The sequence below is a fragment of the Ascaphus truei genome, chromosome 3, assembly GCF_040206685.1.
Source record: "Ascaphus truei isolate aAscTru1 chromosome 3, aAscTru1.hap1, whole genome shotgun sequence".
Taxonomy (NCBI): domain Eukaryota; kingdom Metazoa; phylum Chordata; class Amphibia; order Anura; family Ascaphidae; genus Ascaphus; species Ascaphus truei.
Window position 1 is genome coordinate 45,955,754 of NC_134485.1, and position 18,391 is coordinate 45,974,144.

General features: G+C 39.2%; 1 protein-coding gene across 4 annotated transcripts in view; it reads right to left on the reverse strand.

Annotated features, from left to right (window-relative positions):
• Positions 1 to 521: 521 nt before the first annotated feature.
• Positions 522 to 18,391, reverse strand: part of ROBO1 (roundabout guidance receptor 1) — a 1,065,915-nt gene continuing 1,048,045 nt past the window's right edge. For all 4 annotated transcript variants that reach the window (XM_075593994.1, XM_075593993.1, XM_075593992.1 and 1 more), the window contains 3 exons: positions 9,705 to 10,013; positions 7,502 to 7,695; positions 522 to 2,980 (listed from right to left, as the gene is read on the reverse strand). In XM_075593994.1, coding sequence (XP_075450109.1) covers positions 2,966 to 2,980; positions 7,502 to 7,695; positions 9,705 to 10,013 — 518 coding nt within the window. In that variant the 3' untranslated portion in view covers positions 522 to 2,965. The remainder of the gene's footprint in view (positions 2,981 to 7,501; positions 7,696 to 9,704; positions 10,014 to 18,391) is intronic.

Genomic DNA, 18,391 nt, shown 5'->3' on the forward strand with positions numbered 1-18,391 from the left:
ATGCTCAGTTGTATTAATTAATCATTTCATTCTGTAATGCTTTGCCCCTATCACGGCAAAAAGGTTTCATAATAATTTATAAGACTTTGGTACACTATTATTTTCTCTTGCTTTGTGTTAAAAAATAAGATATGCACCAATAACCGCATGTATTCCTTTTCAATAACAGGACATTTTCACAGTAAGTTAAGCGGAGCTACATTTAGATTTATTGAAAGATTAAAAGCCAAAAGCAAAGCACAGAGTAATATTACTACATAATTATCTAAACCGAGTTTTATGGTAAAATGAAAAAGAAAACACCAAAACACAAAGAAGTATTTGAGAACATTTTTAATAAATAATGTGACAAAAATTATGTTTTGGATTATCTGATCCTCAGTATTGTAAAATTATGGCTAAAAATAAGATGTTTTTTAAATGAACATAATAAAAACATTAATCACATGGATTGTTCCCTTACACTTTCTCACTCTTTCAAGGTTTGTTTTTGTTTAGAAAAAAAACTCTTTAACAAAATATTAAACAAAGATGTTTATTTCTGGTGCGGTCAGTCTTGAAGGCTGCCCATGAAAAAAAAAGTAGAATTATTTATTAGCACCAATGACAAATCAAAGTACATATTATAAATCAGGTATAAAATTAATGGACGCAAAACATCATATGGCAGATTTCAAGCACCAACGTGCCTTATCTGAGGATTGAGACATATCCAGACCTAAATTATTTAGACAGAGATTTAAAAAAATTCAGTACGTCCAGTTTATGGTTCATAGTACCATTAGAATTTTTTTAATTAATTATATATAAATATACCATAGGGTCAGAGTTCACATAGACACATTGGTCCCTATTAAAACGATAAAGTGGGGTCACGCTCAGTTTACAATGCAGCACATATATTCCGGGGTATATACGTCAATGCATCAACTGTGCATTGTTCCACTTTTCACTATATTAAAGACACACGGCTACTTTCTGTATATATAAACATGAACATTCATGTTCATAGCAACAGTTATTCAAAATAGTCTCGAAGGCTGATCACCAATGTTCCAACCATGTCCCGATTTACTGATAATTACAATGGATTATGAAAGCTCAAATGTTTGTAGTGTTATAACATTTTAATAGAGTTTTAAACTTCACTATTAACAGAAGTTGTGTAATTGACCTGAATGCAAAATATACTCAATAAATGATAACGCTTCAGTCATGAGTTTCCTGAAGTTCCACGAAAAGTCATATCCTGTTTTACTGTCCGTGCAAGTTACCCCAATAAATGAGTAAGACAAATTCATTGTGTGACAGTTTTTACAGAATCAGGACATTTTTGCAGCTGGTATTTTTTTTCTTTTCCAAAATAAAATAGTAAGAAGCAAACACCACTACAATGGTACCCTGGAGTCTGAGGTTATGCCTAATAATGCATTGTGGCAAAGAAGGAAAGAGCAGTCATTGAAACAAAGTAATACAACAACTCTCTCACTTGCAAATAGGGAATTAACGCTCCACTGTATTTTTAAAGGTATCTTCAGACACAATATTTTTGCTTTTTCAATAGTCATATCAGAGGTGTCAAAATTCCATTGATGATAGCCAAAGTGTCCCTATGGTATAAATAATATAAGTAATAGTAAGATGTGCAATAGACCTTTTATCATAACTGGCTACACAAGGGGACATAACTCAGATCACTTCAGGCTTCACCTCTAGAAGATGTTTGCCTGCCACCTCTAAGCCAGTAATCATGAGAAGCCTAACACAGCCAGCTATCATTTGAGACAAATAGATAAAACCAAACAAACACACTTCACCATCTGTCATCTTTTCAAACAGTCCAACAATAAACTCAGCATTAACAAAACGCATAAACCAAAAATAATGATTTTCAACATTTATCAATAAGACAAAAAAGGTTAATAGTTACAATGGTTTAAAAATAAAGTTTAGTGATTGTGCTTTTAAAACCAACAAAAAACAGTGCATTACAAAAAAATAACAAGATCAAACTAAATTTCCTGAAGTGGCACTTTGTAAGCTTCATTATCTAAGCAGGGATCCAGGTATTAACCAAATATGGTAACAATAACAGTTTCTCGCTAGGTGTTTATTACAAATCTTATAATTTTTTTTTTGCATTTTCCTACAAATGTTGTTGAATGGAAAAATAAATGAATTTTTTTTTTTTTTGTAAGATTTCCTGTTCGGTATCCCAAGACCACCAGGTATTTGACTAGCTTGACTTCCATATAATTAAAATGATGTAATACCAAATATACTTTAATGATGTACATGGGGAAGACAAGTACCACATGGACATATGAAAAAGTACATATTTACAATGCAATAACCTCCATACTGCTTTCAACTAGGGTTAAAAAGGGCAATACTGCTGCAACAGCAATTTTAAGATTTACAATGGAAAATCCTCGGTTGAATGCATTCCCACTAAATGCAGCCTAACGGACAGCCATGACAATATTACAAACTTGTGCATGGATTTTCATTGTTTAAGTGGTTGCTTCATATCAATTAAATATTATAGATGGACATCGGTGCTTTGGTGGTTTAGAGGCAGTGCACTGCACCAACTCCTGTTTAGAATTTGATAGGCAACAGACGTGATAGGCAACAAACTTAGGATCCGGTCTTGGCACCTTCTGCTGTCTAATCTCTAAAGCAGCATTGGCATCAGCTTCGCTGAGAGCTGATAACCTGCCTTTCTGGCTGGAGAACTAGGAAGGTGCCATGGTAAGTGCTGCTATGGGGAAATGTCAAGGAGGACTAATACAAAGGGGAAACTGTGTAAACAAATGAAGCAAAAAATGTGTTCAGCTGTCATGGATAGAAAATGAAAGAACGGGTACAATTTGATTGCACTGAACAGCATTTCTGGCATAGCGTCATCCATCTTGAGGCATCTTGAGAGATTTATATGTTATAACATCTCCATCTTGGGCCTTCAACTTTCTGTTTCCTGTAAAAAATAAAAGAGTTTGTAAATATACTTCTCTCCTAAAATGTATCTACCATGGCCTGCTGCTTTCCCAATTTCTATTGGAAAAAAAATAGTCAGTGGTTTTAATATCTTTGTTTTAAATATGTTACTGTAGATTTCCATTGATATTCAATTACATTGTTGTAGGGAAACAGGAATTGCAGTATGAACCTGTTTATTCATATGTTTTATTATTTAAAAAAGCAGCTTGTTACACTAAAACCTCAGAAAACCTATCACTGCATGAATTTTTCTCATTATGGCATGTATTACTAAGTGCTATTTCATAAGACATCTTCCACCACTGGAAGACCCCTCTTGGCCCAGTCAATTAAATAGAATAGCACTGCTCAGTAAATATGGGCTTATAAGCTTATATGGTGGTACAGGTGAGACAAACTGAATCTGCGTGTTGAACGCAATACAGTTTCTAGGAGCTTGTAAGAGTATTTGTGTGGAATTTCACATATACAGTATCATACAATATCGCCTGCTTTGTCTACTTTATGTACCACTTAAACATGTTAGGGTTTGCACACTGTAACAGTCTGCACTGGGGTAGTGTCTTAAATTCAGACAAACATGACTACGAAACAAGTAAATTAAACAAAAGCAGTTGCAGCAGGAACAATTCCAGACCTAGCTTTGCAGCTGCTCCAAATCCAACAGCCATAACAACATATGCAGCAGTAGCAACAAGAGTTTCAAGCCAAACTGGTCCCTTAATTGCTAAAACATACACAGAAAAAAAAGACTCCAATGTAAATTGGGATACCTTATCAAGACACTGTGCACCCCTAACAAATACGGACTCAATAATAACACAAAAGCTTATCTGGAAACTTTAGAGAGATAAGGCATGCAGGCAAAATGGGCCAACGATACAGTACATGGGCCACAAGTTTAGCCCCTTTCATGACTGTAGAGGCCCAGGCTGTGTATTGGGCTCTGGGGTGAGAAATCTGCCTGAAGATTAGATTAATTACAGGCATCCTAGATCGTGTCCTGGTTCACTTGGGAATTTCTGAAAAATCGTATAGACTTAAAATTCCATATGAAAAGTTTGTGCATTGGGACCAGGCTCTGGGCTTTTGCTTAGCGATTGAGAGATTTGGCCAACCATTTGGTAAAACCAGAAAGTAGGCCTGTGAGTTAAATTATATATCTAATTGTGTTAGAAGGTTATGCAGTTTACGGAAACAGATATTCCTAGTATCACTTAGATAACTAGAAAATTGTCCTCTAAATCTTGTTAAACAGACAGTTTCTAAACCTGGGATGTCAGTTGGGGTCCAAATTGGGCAGACATTGGTTAGACAATCTAGCACAGGAAGTAGATCTATTTCCTGCTGGGAAGGTAAACTATTAGTTAAAGAAAGTTCAAATACTACTCAGCTTGCCCCACAATTAGTACAAGTAGAGAAGTAGGATTGGAAAGGACCATATAAACATGCGGCATATAAACATTGCCCTTTTATGGATTGTAATTGTGTTGGTGTTTGCATAACCCAGACAGACTAACATACGGTAGAGGGAATAGTTAATGGTAAGAAAACACGTGTTGACAGATTCAGGTTGTTTGCAAACTTTTATTTTGAGACAACGTGTTGTTGAAACAATGGAGAAAAGAAAACCTATTTATTCTTCCCAATGCAGACTCAAGAGATAAGGTCTGAGATGGTGGATGCAAAAGTAAAAACAGAAGGTTTTATGATGGCTTTTCTTCCCTTCCAGGTAGAATAAGTTTCTTTTTTCACCATATTAGCACCAAGCCAGGGGAAAGGTGAGGTGAAGGCCATACCAAATTCCACAAAGAATGAAGGAACCCCTTTACCCTTTGGGTTACATGGAGTCATGGCAACTTTCTACAGTTATAAACCATAGTCTACAATATTGTGCAGAATGGGCAATAGATTCTCTTAAATATTGTTTGATGGGTTGCCCTATTTTTTGGTCACCAACCACTCTCTATAAGAATAGCTGAGCACAATTAAGTCTAAGAATGCAAGGCTAACATGTTGTAAAGGAACTAAAAATGCACTCCTTCCAGGTCTGTCCCAGGTGAGTTTTTGCCCAGGAAACAATGTTTAAAAATGACTGAGTGCTCCACCGACTGCACTCTGAGGGGGAGAATATGTGAGGTCTCACATGAAAGGATTAAATTGAGGGTGTTTCATGTATTTTCGTTCACAGCATTGATTGTAGTAACCCAGCTGCAACTTATTTCTGCACTCTTTAATAGAGCTGCTTATGGTCAGTTGGAGCCGACTGTGTTTGGTCTGACAACTGTAAATGCAGTTAAGACTCAGTCACTGGGAGTTTAACTTAGTCAGAGCAGGACAGAGGTTCAGATCCACAAAAGGGTGCTAAGTGTTAGCACACCTTTACTCCAATTCATATGGTTAGAGTGTCTGTCTTTTTTCCTTATGAAGTTTTTGCCAGTCTCGTCGTTTTTTCTGTTTTTTTTTTTTTTTAAACTCTCTCTTCTTTTGAAGTTAAGAGGAGCAAGAATAACAAAAATCCTTTTGTATGGCTACAAGGTTTGATGTGCTAATTGTGGATACCAGATCATGATAGGCATATAAGTAGCGTGAACAGACGTCCTGGTTTAACAAGGACAGTCCCTAATTTTTCTGCACATGTCCCAGTGTCCCGACAATTATTTGAAAATGTTTCAAATGTCCCGGTTTTGGCTGCAGAGGAAAAAAGGATGGGGCCAGGATTGTGAGGGGCAGGATTGTGAGGGGTAGGGCCCGGATTGTGTGGGGTAGGGCCAGGATTGTGACGGGGCGAGGCCAGGATTGGCAGGAACAGATCTAGAAATATGAAAAGAAAAGCATGCAGTTACAGCCACAGGGGGCGTCTGCATGGCTGCGCCTTAATAGAGCTTGTTAATGTTGGACAGTGTGTGCGTCTGTGTGTGTGTGTGTGTGTGTTTGTGTGATGGTCAGTCTTTGTGTATGTGTGTGTCAGTGCAGGTCAGTGGCTGTGTGAGTGTCTGTGCAGGTCAGTGTGTGCTGGTCAGTGGCTGTGTGAGTGTCTGTGCAGGTCAGTGTGTGCAGGTCAGTGGCTGTGTGAGTGTCTGTGCAGGTCAGTGTGTGCAGGTCAGTGTGTGCAGGTCACTGGCTGTGTGAGTGTCTGTGCAGGTCAGTGGCTGTGTGAGTGTATGTGCAGGTCAGTGGCTGTGTGAGTGTCTGTGCAGGTCAGTTGCTTTGTGTGTGTCTGTGCAGGTCAGTGACTGTGCAGGTCAGTGGCTGTGTGAGTGTCTGTGTAGGTCTGTGTCTGCAGGTCAGTGGCTGTGTGAGTGTCTGTGTAGGTCTGTGTCTGCAGGTCAGTGGCTGTGTGTCTGTCTGTGTGGGTGTCTCTGCATGGTCAGTGGCTGTGTGTCTGTGCAGGTCAGAGAGAGAATAGGGGGGTAGAGAGAGAATGGAGGAGGGGAGAGGTAGAGAGTGGGGGACAGAGAATGGAGGAGGGGGGAGAGAGAATGGGGAGGAGAGAGAGAATGGAGGAGCAGAGGAAGAGAGAGAGTGAGAGAATGTGGGGAGGGAAGGGAGAGAATGGGGAGGGAAGGGAGAGAATGGGGGGGAGAGAATAGGGGGATAGAAGGGAGAGAATGGGGGTGGGGAGAGAGTGGGGGGAGGGTGGGGAGAGAATGGGTGGAAGCGGGAGGCAGAATGGGGGGGAGGGATAGAGAGAATGGGGGAAGTTAGCGAGATAATGGGGGAGAAGGTAGAGAGAGAATGGGAAGAGGTAGAATGAATAATACAGCACCAATGGTGACACTATTAGATAAAGATCGTTATAATATTCATTGTTTTAGTAATGTCATTTATGGTATTAATAATTTTTTTATGTGTCCCGGTTTTTTATTTTCAAAATCTGGTCACCCTACATACAGTATAAGGGGGTAAGCAAAATCCTCTGATACTCCTGTACTGCACTGCATTTCTGTGTTTTGGAATGTGCATATTCAGATGAACGTGTCTCCTCTCCCCTCCGGCTCGCGCCACCTTCCCCCGCAGGGCCCCGGCGTCAAATGATGTTGCGGGGTCGTGTGACGTCACGTTGCCATAGCAACGTGACGTCACATGACCCTGTGGCGTCATTTGATGCCGGTTGCCATGGAGACGCGTCATTGGAACGAAGGTAAGTAAACTAGTTACAGAGGCCTCACGCGATCCCCGGCATTTATTTTAAATGTCTTCGGGGAAGCGTGGGGGTCTCTGTAACACCCGCGCCCCCAACTTTGTGCACCGCTGCCATAAATAATGTTTAGCAACAGAGGTACTAAGCAGACTTGAATCTGAAACTTGAACTAATATGGACATTCCCAGCTCTTAAAGCAGCAATCCCACAATGTTTTACATAATTGCAAAATAACCCTTAAAATAGCATAGTTTAGTAAACAAAAACTCCCTGGTTCCAATTATGTCTCGTAAAAAGGTCAATTACATTCAAATGGTCTCCTAGTTTTTATGTATGGTTGCAAAAGTACATTACCTCTATTTCATCTTCATCAACTCCTCTTTCATATGTTCCTAAGAGCTGCATCTCTGCTACATTTCTGCGCCCTGTTGCTTGCTCTGTCCTCCGTCTTCCTCCTGATCCTCTTGAAGACATTGAGCTGGAGGAGCTAGGATCTCGAGGATTATATGATGTTGGGAATGTTGGTTTGCAATAAGGTAAGATATCCTCTGCGGAAGAAAAATATATTGTTTAAAAGCTAAAAATATATATATATGTAAGATGCAATAATGAACTTGGTAATCTATTGGGATGTGCAATAATAATGATGTAATTATATATGCAAAAATTTTTTTTAACGGATTGCTTAAAAGAAAAATCATTTGTATAAATTGATATGATGGTGTTACATTTGGCACATGTTTTCTTATATTGTGTATAGTGTGCATCAAGTTCATATATATGAATGCATTAAGAATTGTTTGTGTCTCCTTGCAAATGTCTTTAATGACAAGAAAAAATGTAGATCATTTGCCACATTTCAGGTGCACAAGAGTGGTGCATGCGTATCATTCTTTATACATATCGTTTGCATATGTGCACCCCCAGCAACATCCAAACTCAGACTCTTATTTTTTTTTTAGGATGCGCCACAAAATTGACACTGTTCAAATATTTCCTTTCACAATAGTGGAAATTCCCTTGGCCACATATAAAGCACTTAGCCTTGGCACTGGAGAGGTTAAAAAAGGTTAGCTATTTATCCAAGAAGTAATATGGATAAGGCCTGTGGGATTAACTGCACGGGGTGCGTGTTCATCATTTTTTTTTTACTATTGTTTTTTTAATCTAAAACTGGAATGCAACAACAAAAAGAAAGAAGTGTAATGACACAATGGTGGGGCTTTAGACTGAGCTATGAATGATGTAAACTAAGCTATACAATAAAAAAAACTATCAGCAGACATGTCAACTCTCCCCAGTTTCACTGACTTGGAGATAAACCCACTGATATTTAGCATGTTACTGTCTCAAAGACTTCAGTGGAGTCTCACTCATAGAAATAAGTCGTTTTCTATTTAAACGCCATTTTCTTTTGGCCAAGAACCCCCAAAGCGCACTGATTTTGAGCCTTGGAGGGTGATTTCTCAGTTTACTGACAATTACCTGAAATATTACTGATGCATTTAATCTAGAGCCTGAACATTAAAAGATCTACATCCTTGTGGAATTCTACCAAGCCATCATGGCAAATATATTTATAATGCTACAGCACATACTATCAACATTAAGCAGCGTGTATTGATTAAAAACTCCATGCTTTAGTGCCTGTGTCAAGTACTGTAGGAAATGTTACTACAGTATGATGGTAAATTTCTTAGGCAGACATAGCTTGCCCTGGGCCTATACCAAACGTGTAATCTCAAATGAGAAAAAGTGAGAGGAAAAAATGATACTATTTTAATCACTTTTCCTTTGTTCTATATTTTCATTGCCTATATGACTTGCTGACACAAAGAGGACAAGACTGATGCCTTGATAGATTAACTTGAAAAAATATTATGTTGTAACCCTTTGAGTGCCAATAGTTGCTTGGAGAATGGCACTAGAGCGTGAATGCACGTAGCCATTGTGTCATTCACATAGCTGCACAGCCTTTTCTGCTATTCAGGATCTGTTTGCTGCTGTTTCTCAGAGTGCAGCAGCTCTGATCTGCATGGCAGAGTGCATGGAAGACGAAGGCTGGGGATAAAGGGATCAGGATTTTGTGATCTCTGTACCAGCAAAGACATAATCCTAGTACCAAAAAAATGAGCTGCACTTTGCAACACATACATTTTGGCACTAGAAAGGTTGCAATTATTTGAATGCTTCAACATCCAATATGGGCATTTGTTATATATTTAAAAAGTTAAGATACAGTATGTGTCATAGTTACTGGATCCCTTGCTCACCGTTAGGTCAGATATCTCAGATAATTTACCACCTTTGTGCTCTATGATTTCATCACAACTACCATAACAAAATGCAACCTACACATTCTCTGAACGCAACTGTGAATATTATTTATCATGTAATAAAGGAGAAGGTGCTATGATATGATGGTTCCCAATCAAATAGCCCTGACTGTTTATTTTCTATTTCTTGTGACTGACCTAATATTAATAATTGGTTCCATTTTTGTTATGGACATTAGTTGATAAGGTGCTTTCGTTAAAACAAACAAGCAACAACATACCTGGGAGCTGGTGAGTTTTTGTGGGTGTGCCTTCTCGCTTTGCTGCTTTCCCTCTTCTCATCTTTGCATCAATTTGCTGTTCTAGAGATTCTCTTCTCTCTCCTGAATGTGTCCGTATGTCTGCATGTTGCCTGCTATCTGCTCCTTCCCTCCCTCGGTAGTTGACTCCCTTTCTCTCTGTAGGTCTGTCCAATCTTTGCTCTGCAGCAACATACTTCTGTGACATGCCGGGACGCACTTCTAGTTGTGCTTTGGATGGATTAGTTGGGGATTTTATAGCAGGAGGTGGCAACGGTGGAGGTGGTAAATCTGCAGAGAAAATAAATGTTACATTTGTCAATCTATTGGAATGTGCAAATATATTTATTTTAAAGACTGAAATATATCCATATACATGACAAGCGTTTCAAGTTTTCATTTAACATATTTTCCAACCATTTGTAAATAAGTCCTAACTTCTGCCAGAAGGGGACTGGCTTGCTCAGTGTCAAATTCATTTCCAACCAGCTTCCAACCAGCATTAAAGAGCCAATCAAAGCCAGACTTTTTTTTTCTCTTCATTTTTTTAATAATGGATTGAAGCAAGGGGTCTCCGGAGCTGAACCCCATTCATTTCAGTTCAGGGGACCCCCTGCTTCCAGAGATACTTACCTCTGTAGGGGTTGCCAGTATCTCTCTGCAGATTTCTGCAATTTAAAGCCCCCGCTCATATGGGCAAATAGGGCGCTGCACCGGATGAAGGATGATCAGCCATACAGTGAACCCTGGAGTGGCTACCAGCACCCACTATGGTGGAAAGTAACTCTAGAAACAGGGGGTCCCCGGAGCTGAAATGAATGGGGTTCACCTCTAGAAACCCCCTGCTTCAATCCTGTATTTTTAAAAAAGAAATAAAACGCTTGGATTGCCTCTTTAAGCAACCTCTTTCTGCATCTGTAAAATTATATTTACAATAAAATAAGTTTCATAAAGTCAGAGATATTTTGAGTGAGGTACTACTCTGACATTACAACATTAAAGCTGCATTCACTTCAATGCTCTGCTTTAATGATTTAGATATTTGTGTTTTTACTTGAATAGAGGAGTTTCCTCATTTTTGACCATGCACAGTTTATTATTACCCTGTTACTGGAGACCATAAGTTATACATTTTTCCTGCCGTTTGGAACACTTTTTTTTTTCTCATCTTAGAACACAAAATGGCTTATCGGCAAGCCAATCATTGCTACTGCCCTAAGTGAGACACGCCGGGTTTTTGAATTATGTATGCATTTCTTGTGATCACTCCACAGAGATCACTATGATGAATTGGTTCATGAGAAGAAATTAGCTGCTGGCAAAATTAAAGCCTTAATATCTTCAAAATCAATGAATGTATGACATAGAATGGGAGACCTGTCAAAATATTGCAATCAACCTGGAATGCTTCAGTAAGTGAAGATAAGCTTTGTGTAAAACCCTTTCGGATTGCATCTACTTGCATTGGAAAGACAATACATCACAGTCACTTAATTGGCAACTCTGAGAAAAATGTCCAAATAAGCAACACTTAGAACCAGATTCACAAAGAACTTCTAAGCTTTAGCACGCTGTTACTCTCATTCAAATTAATGGGACTAAAGGCCTGCCAAAGCTTAGCACCCTTTTGTGGACCTGTGCCTTAGTGGGCTGGAGCTGGAATTTTCATTTTTTTTTTTAAGAGTACTGAGCCAATGAGTTGTTAGCAATATTCTTATATAATTGTTGTCATAAAAATTGCTGGCAGATTTCCTACCTTTATTTGGGTGATAAGATAAAACCTTACTAACTGTAAGTAAGCAGAGATGACATTGAGTTTCTGAACGCTGCAAGCAACAGAACATTTAACTTGCTTTTGTTAGCTGACAGTGCAAACAAATATCCCTTCTGCCTGTAGGTAGCGGTCTACCAATGCTAATTCAACACAGTAATCAAAACAACTAAAGCCCAACATTGATGAATACTACGTTATCCCATAAGGGTTTCTTTTAGACGAATAAAATACAATTATAACTACAGTATATAGAAATACCCTTACTGTATTATTAAAATATTAAGTTACTTTATCTTTGTTCCCATTAAAATAGCTTACAATTTTGAAAAGATTCCTAAATGAGCAATAAAATGAATGAAAGCAAAATAAACGCAAAACACCCATTTCTAATTTGACAGAAATGTGCAATTTATATCTCCATTATAGGGCTGCTAATTGAAGCAGTGGAGTTAAACAGGAATAGAAGTCTATTTAGACAATATGCTGAATAAGGCACAATTTATATTGATCACATTTATCAAATTTACTGCTTTTGTGCAGTATGCAGTATAATAGTCACCAGGTTTCAGCAGTCTCATCCTTATTCCCCTTCTGAATATAGTGTAGCAATTAAGTGGATTTTCATGCTATTTTTCTATTGGGCACGTAGGGTCAACATTCAATTCTTTACTCTTGGAGATTTTAAGCACTGCCTAATAGATCAAATAAAAATGTATAAAATGTCCTTAACACCTAGTAAAATACAATGCCTGGGTTTCATTTAACATACAATTTATTTCAAGGGTAGTCTTGCAATTTACACTCTGTGTTGCTCTTGCGCAGCTCAAACCCTTGCCAATAATCTCTTGAAATCAGATAATTTTCCAACAACTCGGTTTTACTGACAAAAGGGGTCTGGGAAGGAGCCAAGATGTCCAGGTGCACTGTCATGGCTTTATTTAATGTAGTCTAATATCAGATCTATGCTTCTGAGCATATACTCAGAGTAAAGTACAGATAATGACGTGGACAACCACTCATTCCAAAATGACTTGTACTCATCATGCTGAGCGCTTTGTATTCATTTTTTTTTCTGTCAAGTGCATGGGTTGACAGAGAGAAAAGGCTTAAAACCCCTCTTGTAGTCTTGGATAAGGATCTATAATATCAAGCTTTCATATGATAATGGAAAATGATGCCCCTCTTTGAAAAATTGCTGACTGGTAATGAAATTCCTAATCAGATTGTTGTTGCTGAGAGCCCAGAGGTAGGAAAAGATGCCTGTGACATGCGCTCCCTTTAGCAAATTTAGTAAACCTGACAAGATGGCTAAGAATATTATCTAACGTACATTTCCAGCACAGCCTGTGAGTTGCTCTTCTTTGAGGAAAAATCTAAACGTGGAAAAAAAAAGATTTAATAAAAGCTGGGCCACCTGAGGCATTTTCATTAAGGGCTTTCTTCTTTCAACATCATCACAATGTTTGCATTTTCCTCCTATCCTCTCCCGGGAATACAAGCATTACCTTTTCAGCAGGGGTCGATATTGTGTGTGAAGGCATGAGAAGAGATGATTAGAGACTGCCTTTTTATTTGCACCAAATTTACTTGAAACAATACTTTAGATAGAGTTAAGATTACATCTGCTTGCCTTCACAAATGGAAAGAAGTGCTTGAAATATATTACATAAGATTTTATTCATGGTGGACCTTAGTAAATCTTCAGACCTACATATTTCCTTCCAATCACTGTCCTTATTTCTTGACATACTAAGCAGTTTTATAAATAAAATTCTCATGCATGATATTTTGCCTCTTATTGAATGACTTTACAATGGACTGTATTTAACCCATCAAAATGAAAGTGAAATGCTACGCATTGAGATACAATAACCTACTTTTATCTCTAGCAATCAACCGGTTAAAATAGTCATCCGTGCCTCAATCTGAGTCACTGCTAGTAAAAATGTTATGTGCATCAGCATGCCTATTCAAACTGCAATTGTTCTAATATAAATATTTAATTGAAAGGTATGGCTTCTTTCTGTGAGGCAGGAGTGTAATTTCACAGGCACTATAAGATGATAAACCAAATACTGCATTGTGTCAGTGATAACAAAACTAAAGAAGTGGCAATAGTGACAACAGAAGTCTTGTCTTTACACACAAGAACAAAAACGAAGAGGTTGCGACGCAGCACCAAAAATTAAGGAGGGTAGCTTGGATACAAAAATAGCTTTAATAGATCATAGGAATGTAGATCGACATGTTTGCGCTTACGGCGCTTTCTCAAGATCCCTTGAGAAAGGGACCTTGAGAAAGTGACCTTGAAAAAGTGCTGTAAACGCGAAACATGTCGGTCTATATGCCTATGATCTATTAAAGCTATTTTTGTATCCAAGCTAACCTCCATTTTTGGTGTCTTCCCTCCCCTGGATGCTTCACGCTCTGATATGAGTTGGGCTAGGTAGGCGTTATCCTATTTTGTTACTATACTGGACACCCCCGAATATATACTCCACATACACATTTAGGGGCCTGATCTTATCCAATTCTATAAGAAGTTGTTCAAGTCTAAGGCCTTGGCCATGTTACCTGCTGGCCTGCTGAGGCCTGCTGAGGCGCGCTGAGGCGCGCTGAGGCTCAGGGAAAGCGGGTGCTTTCCCTGGCCTTAGTCAGCGCGCCGTCAGGGGGCGTGTCGGGGGCGGGCCGGGGGCAGGCCAGTGATGTCACGTGACCGGCCCTGCGCACCGGCAAGCAGGGAAATCTAAAATTCTGGTATGACCTGCGCTTCCGCGCGTTTGCGGAAGCATAGGCGAGCCCCTACTAAAGCCGCTCAAATTGCGGCAGTAAGGGCTCAGTACTGAGCGGGAGCGCGCCTCACTGCACCTCCGCCAGCAAGCAGCAACCATGGACGAGACCTTAGGAGACCTCAACAGTCTCTTATTGCTAGGAATATTTTGGAGACCCAGATTCCACTGAACTTGATATCCTTGTTTACACATAAGAAGGCCAGTGTTTCCGAAGAGGACTACAGTAGCAATCAGGGAATATATATGGAGCATATTAAACATTACATTCTAAAGTACCAGTACAAATATCCCCAAGCTCAGCCTCCGGAATGATTAACTGTTATTAGGTTAATACTAGCATTCCGAAATACCTAATTTTAACTTGATGAACCAAAACCATGCTATAAACCAGGATCCGAGCGTGGGTTAACCAGGGATATCCATAGGAACCACATAAATGAAGACATCATCAAAAATGGTGTAGGATGTTTAAAAATAATAATTACCAGGGCCAACGAGACTACACCTTCTATTCAACACCTCACCAGACCTATTCCCGTATAGACTATTTTCTGGTAACCAAGAATGTTCTAGAGGCCGCTTATAAATCAGATATCGGCCCAATTACCTGGTCAGACCACGCCCCTATCACCTTAACCCTCTCTGTCCCATTTGTAAAATCAAATTCCTACTCCTGGAGGTTAAATGACTCCTTATTGAACCATCCTGAGATAGAGAAAGAGATCAAAAATCACTTAAGGATTACTTTTTCTTTAACTCAGGATCAGTCACTTCCCCAGCAATCTTATGGGAGGCCCATAAGGCAGCAATCAGAGGTAAATTCATCTCTATTGCATCCCATATGAAAAAGGTCAAACTAAAATTGATCAAAGATCTCACAGACAACATTGTCACACTTGAGCAATCACATAAAACTAACCCATCAAAGAAAGTCTACAAAACATTAACTGTAGCCAGATTAAAACTAAAACAGGCCCAATTAGAAGACGTCGAAAAAGCTCTTAAGTGGACAAATCAACAATATTATGACAAAGGCAACAAGGCCGACAGATTCTTGGCTAGAAGACTAAGAGAAATACAGAAAATATCCCAAATAACAGCGATCAAAAATAGGTCTGAGTCCATAAAAAAATATCTAGACAACTGCCACCTTCCCACATTAACAGAGGAGGAAAATGCAAAACTTAATGCTGAGATATCAAAAGAGGAATTGGAAGAGGCAGTCAACGTGCTGAAGGTGTCTAAGTCCCCTGGCTTTGATGGGTTCACCAATATTTACTACAAGAGATTTCTACCAATACTATCCACGCATCTATTAAAAATGTTTAACTTTTTCATGGAAGGGAACCCAATCCCTACCTCAATGTCTTTTGCCAATTTAGCTATTATACATAAAGACGGATGAGACCCGATGCAATGTCAAAGCTACCGTCCAATCTCCCTCTTGAACAATGACCTCAAATTATATAGTAAAATTCTAGCAAACAGGTTGAATCCTATCTTACCTAGACTTATAAATATAGATCAAGTTAGGTTTGTTGCAGGCAGGTAAGCCTCAGACAACACCCGAAAGATAATCAATATGCTAGAGCGTAGACGCAGAGAAGGCGTTCGATAGAATTGATTGGTTATTTTTAGATAACACCCTACGAAAATTCGGCTTCAAAGACACATATCTAAAGGGTGTCCGTAGACTTTACCAAGATCCATCAGTGATGGTGGAACTCCCAGGGGGCAACCTACAGCGATTCAATATTAAAAATGGCACAAGACAAGGATGCCGCCTATCCCCTCTCCTCTTTGCACTGACCATAGAAGCCCTGCCATCAAAAATTCGAGACAACGTTGATATCCAAGGGATAGAAATTGGAAATAAGCAATACAAGATATCCCTGTTCGCAGACGATATCATTCTAACTATCCAAACCCCAAATTTCCCTCCCTAATCTCCAAAAAGAACTCCTGGACTTCGGTAAAATATCAGGATATAAAATCAATAGCGACAAATCTGAAGCCTTAAACTTAAATTTGAAAGAGCCAGAGGGGAAACTACTTAAACTAAATTTTAATTATCGTTGGAGTTCCTCATACATTAAATATTTGGGAGTAAATGTATCAAGGAACTACCAGTCCCTATACCAACACAATTACCCAGCCCTATTCCGGAAAACTAAAAATGACCTAGACAAATGGGAAGGTTATCAAATATCATGGATCGGGAGAATGATCTCGGTCAAAATGAACATACTCCCCAGATTGTTATATTATTTCCAGACTCTCCCAGTCCACATCCATGGCTCAAAATTGAGAAATATTCAGAAACAAATATTTCATTTTATTTGGCAAGGTATAAAACCCAGGACCGCTAGGTCAGTTCTACTCTCATCAAGGGGTAGAGGAGGCCTTGGAGTCCCAGACATCATAAGATATTACCAAGCCACTCAGCTGCGACAGGCAGTAGTATGGAACGCTGATCCAAACCAATATTGCTGGTTAGATATAGAATCACAATACGCCGGGACACGCCTTCTCTGCCAGCTTGCCTTTGGTCCCTGAACAAGGGAGATACACAAACTAGTAAATTTAAATTAGGACCGATGAGGCACACGTGGGAGATTTGGACGAAATCCAAATTTAAATACAAGCTCACAATCACGAACTCCCAACTCATTCCAATCTTCAAAAACCCTAAATTCCCTCCTGGTTGCAAACTCAGACAATTCGACCAATTTAAATAAAAAAATATCAGGGCAGTCGCTGACCTACTGAGTCTAGGACAGTTCCTAAGCTACCAAAGACTAAAAAACAAATATGAAATTCCAGAACTGAACGCGTTCAAATATCTCCAAATTAGACACTTTATACAAAACCTATCCCCAGCATTAGAATTTCCCCCTCTCACTAATTTTGAAAGGCTGTGTAGGAACAATGTTCATCAAAAAGGTCTTATAACACAAATATATGCCGAAATGGAGAAGTCGGCAGACCCCCCTACCCATGACTACATGCTCAAATGGGCAGCTGAATTGAATATAGTTATAGACAGAGAGGATTGGGAAAGTATATGGGAATCAGGTTCAGGAACTTAAATATGTACGACAACTAAGGAAAACATCTATAAAATACTGTTCCACTGATATCTTACCCCAGTCAGATTAAGACAAATCTACCCTCTGGCCTCCGATCTATGCTGGAGAGGCTGCAGACAAAAGGGGGACATGGCCCACATTTGGTGGTCATGTCCAGAGATTTAGAAATATTGGCTAACCATACAAACTATAATAAAAGAGGTCACAGACTGACAATACCTATAGACCCGCTGACCTACTTATTGGCCAGGCCGATGGAAAATATTGACCGCCCAATAAGAAAATGAATCTCCTTCATTCTCACAGCGGCTAGATGTGCAGTGGCCACCTCATGGAAGAAGGTATCACCGCCCCCCTCCCCCAAGCTAACAGTAAAGAAAAGGATCCATGAAGTAAAGCTAATGGAAAAACTCTCAGCTTCTCTGAAAAGAACCACTACATCATTTTACAAAGTTTGGGAACCATGGCTGACCCAACCAACAGGGTAGAAACTCCCAAACATAAAAGGAAGATGACCTAGGCATCAGAGAGTAAAGATGTGATGGACGCGACCTGGTAGCTGGTGGCCAGGATAGGAGGTCGGGAACCACTCCCCCCATCACTCTTTCCCCTCCCCCTTCTTCTTCTCTCTCCCTCGCCTGCCCTTTTCGGTCCAACAAAAGGACCGAAGGCCTGGTGAGGCTCTCAATGTGAAAAACAAAAAAAATCCTGTATTAGGCTAAGATATATCTGTATGTTTGTATAATGTATAAATGCCTAATAAAAAAACTTGAAACAAAAAATAATAATTACCCTTTAAGACACAGCACTAATCAAATGTTTTTGTTGCTCTGCTGCAGGATACAAATGAAAGTTGTACTTTACAGTATATTGTAATACATGGAAATACATTAACCATCTTGTTCTAAAGGAACTCTCATTTGCTTTAAATACCCATCAAATACCTATTATTTTGATTGTGGTGGCATTTGCTATCTTGCTCAGGGAAAGTATTTCAATAAATGTCTTTAAATC